At 47.4% G+C, this 13,691-nt stretch overlaps 1 protein-coding gene across 2 annotated transcripts in view; it reads left to right on the top strand.

The window, feature by feature from the left end:
- Positions 1–2,623, top strand: part of Scpep1 (serine carboxypeptidase 1) — a 29,497-nt gene extending 26,874 nt beyond the window's left edge. For both annotated transcript variants that reach the window (XM_087569335.1, NM_133383.2), the window contains 1 exon segment: positions 1,911–2,623. In XM_087569335.1, coding sequence (XP_087425461.1) covers positions 1,911–1,973 — 63 coding nt within the window. In that variant the 3' untranslated portion in view covers positions 1,974–2,623.
- The last annotated feature ends 11,068 nt before the right edge of the window (positions 2,624–13,691 follow it).

The raw sequence follows: 13,691 nt of genomic DNA, 5'->3' as shown, positions 1-13,691 counted from the left end.
GCACGTGTTCAGGAGGGCGTGTGTGTGTGTGTGTGTGTGTGTGTGTGTGTGTGTGTGTGTGTAGAGGCCAGAGGATAACTGTAACAGTATCCTCAGGATGCTGTCAGCCTCTTTTGAGACATGGGCTCTCCTTGGCCCTAGAGTTTATCAGTTAGGCAAGGCTGGCTGGCCAACAGGCCTCAGGGATCTTCCTGTCTTTGCCTTTGTCTGAGTGCTAGGATTCAAAGCACATGCCGCCACACCCAGCATATTCTCTCTCTCTCTCTCTCTCTCTCTCTCTCTCTCTCTCTCTCTCTCTCTCTCAAGATGGGTTTCCTAGGGGCTAGAGAGATGGCTCAGTGGTTAAGAGCACTGACTGTTCTTCCCGAGGTCCCGAGTTCAATTCCCAGCAACCACATGGTGGCTCACAACCATCTGTAATGGGGATCCAATGCCCTCTTCTGGTGTGTCTGAAGACAGCTACAGTGTACTCACATACATAAAATAAATAAATCTTTAAAAAAAATAGATAGGGTTTCCTTGTGTAGGCCAGGCTGTCTTGAACTTGCTTGGATTACAGGTGTGCATCACCACTCCTGGTGCACCCCACCTTTTTATGACGGTTCTGGGCATCAAACTCGGATCTTCATACTTGGCAGGGCAAGCTTTTTAATGATGGGGTATCTCCCCAGCACTTTTTCACTAAACTCCAGTCAACAACTCAAATAGATTAGTTGTCTTGGGGCGTTTGTTTTATTTGTTTGTTTTTGAGACAAAGTCTGGTTTAGCCCAGGCTAGTCCGAAATGTACCATGTGCTGAGGATGGTTTTGATCTCCTGGATCTCATGCCTCTGCCTCCTAAGTGCTGTGATTGCAGGCATCCCTGCCCCATCCTGCCAGAGGGTCCTCAGCTACAGAGTGACTTCGAGGCCAGCCTCAGATAGGAGATTCTCAGAAAAGGGGGAGGACCACCTGCCCTTTGAAGAACGGACACATGAAGCAGTAGAGGCCAGGGTTAAGGTGGCTTTTGTTATATGGATCTGTGAGTGTGGGGTACCTTCTCTCTAGCCCACCCCCCAATCTTTTAAACATATCGATTATTCTTTTGAGGGAGGGTCTAATAATGTAGCCTAAACTGGCTCCTGATTTTCTATATAGCCAAGGCTGGTCTTGAATTCGTGATCCTCCTGCCTCAGCTCTTGAGTGCTGGTCTTGCAGACATGTGCAGTCTCATCCTGTTTTAGGTGGTCTGGGGATGGAATGCAAGACTTGTGCATGCCCTGCAGTGGCTTTAACAGCTGAGCTACATCCTGGGCCCTTCTCTCTGCACCATTTTCCTTCTTTCTTTTTTTTTTTTTTTTTTTTTTTTGGTTCTTTTTTTCGGAGCTGGGGACCGAACCCAGGGCCTTGCGCTTCCTAGGTAAGCGCTCTACCACTGAGCTAAATCCCCAGCCCCTCCTTCTTTCTTAAATAGGTTGGGTCCCAACACCTGAGCTCTGCTCCTGTGTCTCCAGGCCCAGCCAGCTCAGCCCAGCTCTAGGCATCCTCCTGCTGCTGAAACTCAACCTCCATTAGGAAGGCAGCAAGGGCTCGGGGTGTGTGGCTCAGTAAAGCACTTGCCTAACACGTGTGAGGCCCAGGCTTGATTCCCAGCACTGCTAAAGAGAGAGAGGAAGGGAGAAGGGGTGGGGGTGGGAGGCATGGAAAGAGAAGGGTGGAGAAAATCAACACATCATCCCCAAGTGGAATAGAAGACTTCCCTAAATGCAAACTTCTTCAGGCCCCAACGCACTGGGAGCCCAGAAGAACTTTCATCCAGCAAGGTGTCACCAGTCTTTCAGGGTCTCCCCTTGGAAGGATTGTATCAGTCACCCTTGACCATGACCCAGTCATTTTGTCAGGAACACTAATTCACTGCTTCTTGCTTCCAGGTTCCTGCTGACCAAGGGGACATGGCTCTGAAGATGATGAGGCTGGTTACTCAGCAGGAGTAGCTGAGCTGAGCTGGCCCTGGAGGCCCTGGAGGCCCTGGAGGCCCTGGAGTAGGGCCCAGGATGCAGGTGCTAATGTCTATCCCCGGCGCTCTTCTTCCCGACTCTACCATGGGATGTAACTCCAGGAGCCCCTGCCATCTCCCGTACCAAAAGACTGTGGCTTCCGTGTCTACTCAGAAATCAGTTCTACTTCGTAAACAGTGTTTAAAACCAGACTCATTTAATCAGAGTGAAGGATTGCAGTCCATTGGCTTCTTAGCACAGAAGCAGCTGATAACACAAGTAAACCCCAGCCCTTGAGAGGTAGAAGCAAGAGGATCAGAGGTTCAAGCGCATCCTCGGCTCCATCACAAGTTCAAAAGCCGCCTGCACCAAATGGGAGTCCTTGTCTCAAAAAAAAAAAAAAAAAAAAAGCAAAGAAAGCAAAGGACTCGATGACATGATTTATAGACAAAAGCAGTGGGAGAAAATACTAAAGCCCCACTGAGCTGCCAGCCAGGTGTCTGTGACTACAGGTCTTTTATCTGCTACATATATATTTTTACAAAAATGAAATCCATATTGTTCGCTATTTTGCTGTCTGCTTTGCTCCCGTATCAACATGACTTGCACGTCTTTTCCCATCAATAAATGTGCCATGATATTTTTAATGACCGCTGAAGATTCTATTCTGTGATCGTTCCAGCATTTATTTAGCAAATGCCCAGTTGGTTCCCTGAGTGTTTCCAGTTCTTCCTTGTCCTCTGTGAGTCATCCAACTAGTTAATAGTTCTGTGCACACTCCGTTTCCTCCTGGTAAACTCTTGGAAGGATAAATATTTAGTCAAAAGATTTCCACATTTCCTTAAAATTAAGAGCATAAGCTCCGGGCTTAATGTTTAAATCACAGCTTGAGCTGTGGGTAAGTGGTCGAGTGGCTTCCAGTACAGTCTCGGACAGCAAACCCTAGCTCTGCATGCCCAAGGAGAAGGTTTCCTCACAGATTACAGCAGCGTTGTTATCTAAGTTCCCTGGATGGAGACTCCTCTCCCTTGGAGTTAGGTTCTCCTGTCTCTTGTGCTCCTCAGAGAAAGACCGTTCCTCTGTTCATTAGAAGCCTGTGCTGGATCAGCCTTTTCTCCTGCTGTGTTTGCTTTGCATTTGTTGTTATTAAGGAAAGAAGCAACTCCCTCACTTAGGCCCTTGTTGTGCCTTATTCTTTCCCAGAGGGATTTAAGCCCTATGCTTAAATCTAGGTATTGGTTGTTGTTGAAGTCTCTTTAGGCTGGAGAGGTGGCTCAGCAGTTAAAAAACGTGTATTTCAGTCCCCAGTTCCGGAAAAAAAGAAAAGGAAAAAAAAAAAAAACAAAAACAACAACAACAAAAACCGTGTATTACTCTTCCAGAAGGACCAGAGTTCGTTTCCCAGCATCTTTCCCAGGACTGCTCACAGCTGCTGCCTGTAACATCAGCTCCAGGGGACCCACCGTCTCTGGTCTCTGGGTACCCACACATGTGGCCATATCCATATATATGTGATTACAAATAAGATAAGGTGTTAGAATAAAGTAAGGTGTTAGAGCACTCCTTTACTACTTAGGAGGCAGAGGCAGGCACGTTTCAGAACAGCCAGGGCTACACAGGGAAACCGTATCTCAAATCTCCCCAAATAAAGTCTTTTCCTTTCTTCCTTCCTTCCTTCCCTCCTTCCCTCCCTTCCTCCTTCCTTCCTTTCTTTTTTTCTTTCTTCATTCAGGGTTTCTCTGTGCAGTCCTGGCTGTCCTGGAACTAGCTTTGTAGACCAGGCTGGCCTTGAACTCACAGAGTTCTACCTGCCTCTGCCTCCCAAGTGCTGGGATTTATTATTATTATTATTAAAGATTTACTTATTTGATGTATATGAGTACACTGTAGCTGTCTTCAGACACACCAGAAGAGGGCATCAGATCTCATTACAGATGGTTGTGAGCCACCATGTGGTTGCTGGGAATTGAACTCGGGACCTCTGGAAGAGCAGTCAGTGCTCTTAACCGCTGAGCCATCTCTCCAGCCCTAAAATAAGTCTTTTTTTTTTTTTTTAAATTAAAAAACAACAACAAAACCCTTAAAATTCTACTTTGCTGGAGGGAAGGAGGGAGGGAAATAGAATAAAGGAGCGGGTGGGGGGACCTGAAAGGGTTAGCATATGACCCTTCTTGATCTCATTAGTCTCTGTGGTGCGTCACAGAAAGCATTGAAAGACACATCGCTTTGCTAGCTTCATGGAGGTCTTTACCATTGAAAGTGTGTTTCCTGGTGATGTACTTTAGCATACAAGCACGAGTTTGACATGGGTGAGACCCTGGGCTCAATCCTGTGTCCACAAACATAAAAGTACATTGGTTGGGAAGACACTTGATTCTAAACACTGGGAAGGTCATACAGGCAGATGCTAAGGAACTTGGTGACTTCAAGCCTTTTGGCTCTTGCCTAAGGGGGTGACTCTCTTGCCCTGAGGTCCTATACCTAATTCCTAGAGTTGTTACTGACCCCCGTTCCTGTTTGTTTGAATGTCCCTCTTCAGAGCCAGTGTTGCAAAGTCATTCCTCTGTGAGTGACAGTCTTGGGGGTGGGCCTTAATAGGTGATGAGAATGTTTCCGCCAGGGATGTGTCAATGCCACTCATGGCTTAGTTATCACAGGAGCGGAACATCTTTGTTGTGAATACAAGAAGAAACTTGGTAATCAACTCCCCAGTCTGAGGTATTCTGTTGCAGCCTGAGACGCTGCTCTGTTACATTGGTGCCTTCACAGGGAATTCCCAGGGAGCCATGGTAGAAGGCAACTCTCAGGCTTGGTTTACACATTCCTGATCCCTGTGGTGGCAACCCCTGAAGATGCAACAGCCATAGTCTCGCTCTGTGGCAGCCCTGAAAGATGGCCATTCTCCCAGGGGGTACAACCTGGAATTGTGTGCCAGTTCCACCTCATTTGAAAGGACATGGGTGGGGGCTGGGGATTTAGCTCAGTGGTAGAGCGCTTGCCTAGGAAGCGCAAGGCCCTGGGTTCGGTCCCCAGCTCCGAAAAAAAAAAAAAGAACCACCAAAAAAAAAAAAAAAAAAAGAAAGAAAGAAAAGAAAGGACATGGGTGGTGGAGTGGACCAGGACCAAATCCTTTTTTGACTGGCTATCCCAGGTCCTGGAAGACACATAACAGCAACACTAATGACAAAAATCTGAGGAAGCAGGGGGTGGGGGTGGGGGTGGGGGTGGGGGTGGGGGTGGGGGTGGGGGTGGGGGTGGGGGTGGGGGTGGGGGTGGGGGTGGGGGTGGGGGGAGGGTGAGTATAAAAGTCCTGTGGTCCATGTGATGTCCATCCAAGGGTAAAGAAAAATTGTGGTAATGGAGCAGGTAGGATGACCCATACCCTTGCCATGCACAACAGCCTCTTGCAGGCGCTCCTGCCGATGGATGGCTCACGGACATGTGACAGTGGAGGTTACTCGTGGGCTCACCTGCATGGACTTGCCCCTCAGCAAGGATGACCTGACTGCAGCCACTGCTGGGGACCTCATCTGCCAGCAGCGAATGATGTTCCACCATTGCCTGGGGTTCAGCCAGCTACCTAGGGTGAGGTTGATTATCTTGGACCACTTTCCTTATGGACAGGGCCGTATTTTATTCCGTCTGGAGTAAACACTTGCTCTGGATGTACATCAGCCTTCCCCGGTCACGGCACTTCTGCCAAAACCACCATCTGTGAACTTAGTGAACGCTCGTGCACGGCCCCGCTACGCACAGAAGAGATGTCGTAGTGTACGCTAGCAGTATTGGTTATTTCCCGTTGCTGTGACGAGATGCTTGACAAAGGCAACTAAGGGAGGGACGGCCTGTTTTGGCTCACAGCTTGAGGCTACAGTCTATCATGGTGGGGACGACACGGTGGTAGGTAGGTGTACGAGGTCTCCGTTCACATTGTATCTGCAGTTGGGAACCGCCGGGTGTTCCCTGTGGAACTCACTCTCGGCGCGTTCTTCATCATCCGGAGTCGCCTGCCTTGGCAGATAGTTGAATGGGTCTTTGAACATTTGGTCCCAGCCCCAGCGAGGTGGGGACGCTTGGCAGAGCTGCGGTGTTATCTATCCTCCAGTGGGTTGTGTGTGCTCTGTGCTCTCTTGCGTGAGCATCCAGGCCTCTTTCACCTTCAGGATACACGAGGGTAGCCATCAAAGGAGCAAAAGAGACCTGACTATGAGCCCTGGTTAGCAGCGAGGTTTTCATTTAATATCCCCGCAGCTGGAGCTGTACGGGCTTGGAGGTCTTGGTTCCGGTGGGAGAAACGTTTCACCGTTGAACTGGTCCTTGAGGCTGCCGTCTGGCCTCTTTGGACTCTGCACCAGCAAGCAAAGGACCAGCTGAGGTGGCTGATCTGACTGTGCAGACCATTGTGGGTAAATTAGAATATTATTATGTGACACAGGTAAAGAGGAAGAGCGCAGAAAGCCTTTGGGCCATATTATCTGAGTAAGGTGATCAGGTTGTGTGTGTGTGTGTGTGTGTGTGTGTGTGTGTGTGTGTGTGTGTGTGTGTTCACATGTGTTCTGTAGTTCCTTTTCATGCACAGAACTCAAGGATTCTACTCCATGCTTAGATTCACATTTTCCTTCCTTTTCCCTCTTTTTACCCATTGTCTTTTCCTGACTGCTTATGCTGCATAATTCAGTCTCCAGGACTGGGTCTGAGACCGTGGCCATCTCCCAGACCATCTGGGTCAAGTCCTGCAGTGGTCACATGAACACACACACACACACACACACACACACACACACACACACACACGAGTTACACTTCTCTGTTTCAATCCTGATTATATATTTATTTAAACGCTATTATTCTTTTAAAAGATTTATTTAGTTCATGCATATGGTTACACTACTGCTGTCTTCAGACACACCAGAAGAGGGCATCGGATCCCATTACAGATGGTTGTGAGTCACCATGTGGTTGCTGTGGATTGAACAGAGGAGCTTTGGAAGAGCAGCCAGTGCTCTTAACTGTGGAGCCTTCTCTCCAGCCCCTAAACCTATTTTAATGTATCCCAATCCCTTACAGTTGGAATCAGATATTTGAAATATTTTAAGCAACAACTTCTTTAGACATAAGGACTTCTCTCTCCCCTTTTTGGAGTGTTTGGGGGTGCTGGGGATAGAGCCTGGGGCATCATGTTTAGGCGACAAACACTCATCTCTGAACTGCATTCTTCAGTCCACATTTCTTCTTATTGGCATCTGATGTTGATGACAGATTTGGAAGCAGTAAATTTACTAATTTGTACAGAGATCCAGCTAGTAAGTTACCTTATTGTTTCTAGTATTTAATGTTGAGGGTTGGTTTATATTTGGTTCCATTTTTTAAAAGATTTATTTATTTAGTTTATGTACATGGGTACACTGTAGCTGTTTTCAGACACACCAGAAGAGGGCATCAGATCTCATTACAGATGGTTGTGAGCCACCATGTGGTTGCTGGGAACTGAACTCAGGACCTCTGGAAGAACAGTCAGTGCGCTGACCCCTTAGTTTCATTTTTAAGACCCATATCTCATGCGTCCCAGGCCTACCTTGAAAGCCTCAGGAGCTGAGCTTTGGATCTCCAGAAACCACAAAAAACCTGGGCAGGGCTGGAAAGATGACTCAGTCACTCTGGCTGGATTTTGAGACCCCACTCAAAAACTGACGTAGGGGGGTTGGGGATTTAGCTCAGTGGTAGAGCACTTGCCTAGCAAGCGCAAGGCCCTGGGTTCGGTCCCCAGCTCCGAAAAAAAAAAAAACAAAAAAAAAAAAACAAAACTGACGTAGGTAAAGAAGCACGGTTCAGTGGGTAAAGGCTTCTACCACTAAGACTGAAAAGCCAAGTTCAATCACCAGAGCCTGCATGGTGGAAACAGAGAACTGACTCCTGCCAGTTTTCCTCTGCCTTTCACCTGCATGCTGTGGCACACACACACCCTTCTCAAATAAGTAAGTTAGAAAAAAAACATTTTAAATGAGGTGGACAAAATCAAGGAAGATACCCAATGTTAAGCTGTGGTCTCCACATGTGCAGGTGCACACACACACACACACACACACACACACACACACACGTGCACACATATAAACACACATAACCATGGGGGGAGGGGGATTGTGCGATTCTTCCCAGAGCCAGCATGGCTGGGAGGAAGCATGCCCAGCCATTCTGCTATTGTCGTAAATCAGAAGTTTTGGCTGGTTACCAAGTTCACCTGTGTATAGGTTCAGGAAATATCTGATGTTCTAATTCCTTTTCCGGTTAGAGAGTTCCCTTCTAGAGCGATGGTCTCTAATACAGCGGTGACATCCATACTCTTTGGGGGAAGGAGAAGTCATGAATGTCACTTCAGTCGATGGCTCTTTCTAAAGCCCCATGCAGCATGCTGTCCCATTTTGTTCTACCAGGTTAATGGTTCTTTGTCACCTTGTGTTCTTTCTTGAAATGCCACCTGTTACCCCAGCCCCCACCCCCAATCAGCCTTTGTTCCTGGCTCACTTTCCCTTTAAGGGTTGGAGCAGTTCGGTTAGCTAAGACTCAAGTGCCCTCTGGACTAATTGGCACAAGGTGAGGATTTTCCAACTTGGGAGAGAAAGAATGTTTGCCTGTGAAGTTTCTTCAAGGTAATTGCTCTCTTGGAGCTGGTGCTGCTGCCTTCTGTAGCCTTCAGGGACAAATCCTTCTTGCTCCTGAAGAGGAGAAACCCACAGATGGGCAAACAGAGCTCTGGGATGAGACCTTTGAAACTAGTGACCTCTGGAGAGGAAGAAATGGGGGAAAGGCCAGTACAGACAAAGGCAGCTGAACCACTGTTTCCTCCTGAGCAGCTCCAGGCTGTGCTAATCCCACTGCCACAGCAGTCCTGAGGAAGGATACTGTAGCAAGAGACTCACACTTCTGTGGAGGAAAGGCATGGACTAAAAATCCCACCCTGGCACGGTGGTGGTGGCAAACGCCTTTATTTATTTTTTTTTAAGATTTATTTATTTATTTTGTATATGAGTACACTGTAGCTGTCTCCTGACACACCAGAAGAGGGCATCGGATTCCATTACAGATGGTTGTGAGCCACCATGTGGTTGCTGGGATTTGAACTCAGGACCTCTGGAAGAGCAGTCGGTGCTCTTAACCACTGAGCCATCTCTCCAGCCCGGCAAACGCCTTTAATTCCAGCACTTGGGAGGCAGAGACAAGTGGATCTCTGTGAGACCTACTCTACAGAGTGAGTTCCAGGACAGCCAGGAATACATGGAGAAACCTTATCTTGAAAAACCAAAAAACCCAACCCAAACCAAAAACCCATGTTGAGACTTCATGGGAAAACCAGGGCGGGGTGGAGGGGTACAGGATGAGGAAAGATGGTTGCTAACAAGCTATGGCTTCCGGAGGAGGTGTTGTGAGGGGGAAAGAGCAGAAGGGGAGCACAAAGAAATGAAAGTCAGGTCTGAGCTGCTCCCTTCCACCGATGTGGGGGTGGGATGAGATGAAGCTAAAAGCGAGCTGGCAGGATAGCTTAGTCAGTAAAATGCTTGCCATTCATGCGTGAGGACCAGAATTCAACTCCAGAACCCATTAAAAAAAAAAAAAAAAAAAAGTCAGACTTGGAGAGAGCACATGTTACAATCTCAGTGCTGGGGAGGTCGCAGCAGGCAGCTTCCCTGGGACTCTCTGGCCAGCCAGCCTACCCTACTTAATGCATTCTGAACCAACGTGAAGCTCTGTATCAGCAAACGAGGTTTGGGACAGAGAGATTGCTCCAGAGATAAGAACACACAGTGTCCTTTCAGAGAACCAGAGTTCATTCAGTTTCCACTGGCTTGTAAGTGCCTTAGGCTCAAGGGGATCTGCTGCCCTCTTCTGGCATCCACAGGTACCCACATGCACACACATACATGTAAGCACACACGTGGAGGAGGGAAGGTGGGAGGGGGGAAGAAACGGATTCCACATGAATAGCTAAAACCAGAAAAAACTAGGTGACAGGTGCTCCAGAGGAGTCTTTTTTTTTTTTTTTTTTTTTTTTTTTTTTGGTTCTTTTTTTCAGAGCTGGGAACCGAACCCAGGGCCTTGCGCTTCCTAGGTAAGCACTCTACCACTGAGCTAAATCCCCAGCCCCTCCAGAGGAGTCTTTGATGTCATGTTCCTAGCTTCATCCATATGTGTACCTACACATACACCCACATGAACATCCACACACATACATGAACAGGCAAGGGGAGGGGGGAGGCCAAGAGAGAGTGTGCCAAACAAACAGGGAAGGGGGCTGGAGAGGTGGCTCAGTAGTTAAGAGCATACACTGTTTGTCTAGGAAACCTGAGTTCTAACACACTGGGTAGCTTACAACTCCAGTTCTAGAGAACCCAATACCCTCCTCTGGCCTCTGTAAGCACCTTCATTCACATGCACATATCCAGACACAAACATACACATACACATAATCTTTTTACAATATTTTTGTATTTTTAATGGGGGGAGTGGGTTGAAAAGAAGCACAAACACAATATTCAAGTGTTTTCTTATTTGTTTGTTTATTGTGTTGAGGATCAAACCCAGGGCCCAGTGTATACAGTGTATACTGGCAAGTCTCTCTCTCTCTCTCTCTCTCTCTCTTTCTCTCTCTCTCTCTCTCCTTCCTTTTTTCTTCTTTCTCTTTTTTCTTTTTGCTTGTTTGTTTTTTTGTTTGTTTGTTTGTTTTGAGACAGGGTTTCTCTGTGTAGCTCTGGCTGTCCTGAAACTCATTCTATAGACCAGGCTGACCTTGAACTCACAGAGATCCTCCTGCCTCTACCTCCCAAGTGCTAGGATTAGGATTTTTGCCTGAAAAGCTTACTTCTCTTATTCCTCCTCCTCCTCCTCTTCCTCCTCCTCCTCTTCCTCCTCCTCCTCTTCCTCCTCCTCCTCCTCCTCCTTCTTCTTTTCTTTTCTTTTCTTTTGAGACCTGTAGCACAGGCTGGCTTTGAACCTATTATGTTGGGTCACCAGGTTTTTGACCAGGCCTCTTTGTTCCCAGAATAACAACTATGAACCTAATTACTTATGAATAAATGCCTAGGCCATAAGCTTGGGCTCATTCCCTGACTAACTCTGTAGCTTATATAACCCATTTGTTCTAGTGTACGTCTGCCACGTGGCTACTTACTCTCCTCAGTTTCATGTGTCTCTCTCCTCCGAGTTCCGGCAGGAATCTCCAGCTCTTCACTCTTCCCAGAATACCGTATCTCTGGTGGATGTCCCGCCTTCTATTTCCTGCTACAGCTAATAGGCCATCAGCTTCTTATTGACAGCTGATACTTCTACACAACACATAAGAGATCCATCCTTGGGGTTGAGGATTTGGCTCAGTGGTAGAGTGCTTGCCTAGCAACCGCAAGGCCCTGGGTTCGGTCCCCAGCTCTGAAAAAAAAAAAAAGAATAGAAAAAAAAAGAGGGCTGGAGAGATGGCTCAGTGGTTAAGAGCACTGACTGCTCTTCCAGAGGTCCTGAGTTCAAATCCCAGCAACCACATGGTGGCTCACAACCATCTGTAATGGAATCCGATGCCCTTTTCTGGTGTGTCAGAAGACAGCTACAGTGTACTCATATACAAAATAAATAAATAAATCTTAAAAAAAAAAAGAGAGAGAGAGATCCATCCTGTCTACAACTATGAAGCCAGTGACAACCTTGAACTCCTGATTATCCTGCTTCTGCCTCCCAAGTTCTGGGGAGCCAGGCATGCAGCATCCCCCCGGGCTTGAAGCAGCTGTTTCCTGGCCTTTCTCTAAATCTGCCTTGGACCCCTCGGCAGTCTTCCGTGTTGCCCATTGCCGTGGTGTGGATGAGTGCATTCTTTCTAGAAAACAGAGCCCCTGTGCTGGCTTCTGCCTCCTGGTGATGTGGGGCAGGAAGCAAGAGGAAGTGTAACACAACACACAAGAGCACCCTAGGGGGATGGCCATCTCAAGGAGAAGGCAGCTCTAGTTGTTTGGGAGCAAAGTGAAGGCTTGAAGCTGAGGGGCAGCCCTTGACGAAGGGTCCCAGGTGAGGTGTGAGAACAGGGCAACTTGGCTCAAAAACTCAGGTTTCCATTTTTTTTTAATTTAATTTATCATTAGTGTAGGGGTGATACGTTTGTGTGTGTGTGTGTACGTGCATGCTCACACACGCGTGTGTCATAGCCTGCACATGCAGATCAGAGGACAACTTGCAAGAGTTGATTCTCTCCTTCCGCCATGTGTGGATTCCTAGGATCAAATTCAGATCCTTGGGTTTATGTGGCAATACCTTTTTGGTGGTGGTGGTGGTGGATAGTTCCAGGCTGGCTTCAAACTCACAGAGATCTGCCTGCCTCTGCATCCTGGGTGCTGGGACCAAAGGTGTGAGCCACCACTGCCCCAAGGCCCTTCAGTTCTTTTTTTTTTTTTTTTTAATTATTTATTTTATGCATGAGTACAGTGTTGCTGTCTTCAGACACACCAGAAGAGGGCATCAGATCTCTTTACAGATGGTTGTGAGCCACCATGTGGTTGCTGGGATTTGAACTCAGGACCTCTGGAAGAGCAGTCAGTGCTCTTAACCGCTGAGCCATCTCTCCAGCCCTCTTTTTTTTTTTAACATTATCTTTTTTTTTATTAAATTTATTTATTATATGTAAGTACACTGTAGCTGTCTTCAGACATACCAGAAGAGGGCATCAGATCTCATTACAGATGGTTGTGAGCCACCATGTGGTTGCTGGGATTTGAACTCAGGACCTCTGTAAGAGAGCAGTCTGTGCTCTTAACCACTGAGCCATCTCTCCAGCCCAGCCCTTCAGTTCTTAATTATCTGTTCTTCCTCCTACACTGAATTCGGGAATGGCTGTGTTCATTCACACCCAGGCATCTAGCTCCTGAATCTGAAAAGAACTGAGAGCAGGGGGTAAGAACGGGGTTTGAGCAGTTTCTGAGAGGTTACGGTACCTTTTGGAGAATTAGTCTCGATGACAGATAATGAGACCATAAGAGTGAACTTATGGTGAAGGTTATGGGCCAGTTTCACTCCTAGCTGGAATCTCTGTGTTCCTCATCAGTGAGATATAAGCTGGCCCTGAGGCTCCAGCCAAGACGGACTGTACCCTCATGGCTCAAACTTTGAGCCAAAGTAAATCCTTCCTTTCTGTTGCTTCTTGTCAGGTATTTGATCTCAGTGACAGAATATGTATCTAGTCCAGATGTTCAGAACACAGCATAGAATATCGTTTCCAAGATTGGAAGACACAATGTCCTTCGTTGCCCATGGCTTCTGCTGCTCACTCCGGAGGGAGGAATCCGTGTCTCTTCCAGGCAACTTTGTGGAGACTCACATTTCCAGGAGATGAGGATGCAGAACCAGCCAGCAGCCACCCGAGGCAGATTCTCCTCTCACTGAGCTTTCGGGTAAGGCTCAAGGCTCAGCTGATAGCTTGACCGTGACATCATGAAAAGCCAGACACAGCTTGCTAAACCTCACTCACCAGGACTCCTGACCTAGAAAAACCGTTAGGTAACAAATGCTCTGTTGCTTTAAACCACAACCTTTTGGGGCAAATTGTTGCACAGCCGGAGGCAACCAAAGTCCTGCCTTTTCTCAGATTAAAAGAATGATGGCTGGTATTGAGCTGGGTGTGGTGGTGCAGAACTGTCAGCCCAGATGTGGAGACAGGAGGATCAGGAGTTCAAAGTTAGCCTC

This window comes from Rattus norvegicus, chromosome 10 (assembly GCF_021556685.1).
Source record: "Rattus norvegicus strain SHRSP/BbbUtx chromosome 10, alternate assembly SHRSP_T2T, whole genome shotgun sequence".
Classification (NCBI taxonomy): domain Eukaryota; kingdom Metazoa; phylum Chordata; class Mammalia; order Rodentia; family Muridae; genus Rattus; species Rattus norvegicus.
The sequence above is the reverse complement of the archived record's forward strand: the minus strand, read 5'-3'. Positions and strand labels throughout refer to the sequence as shown.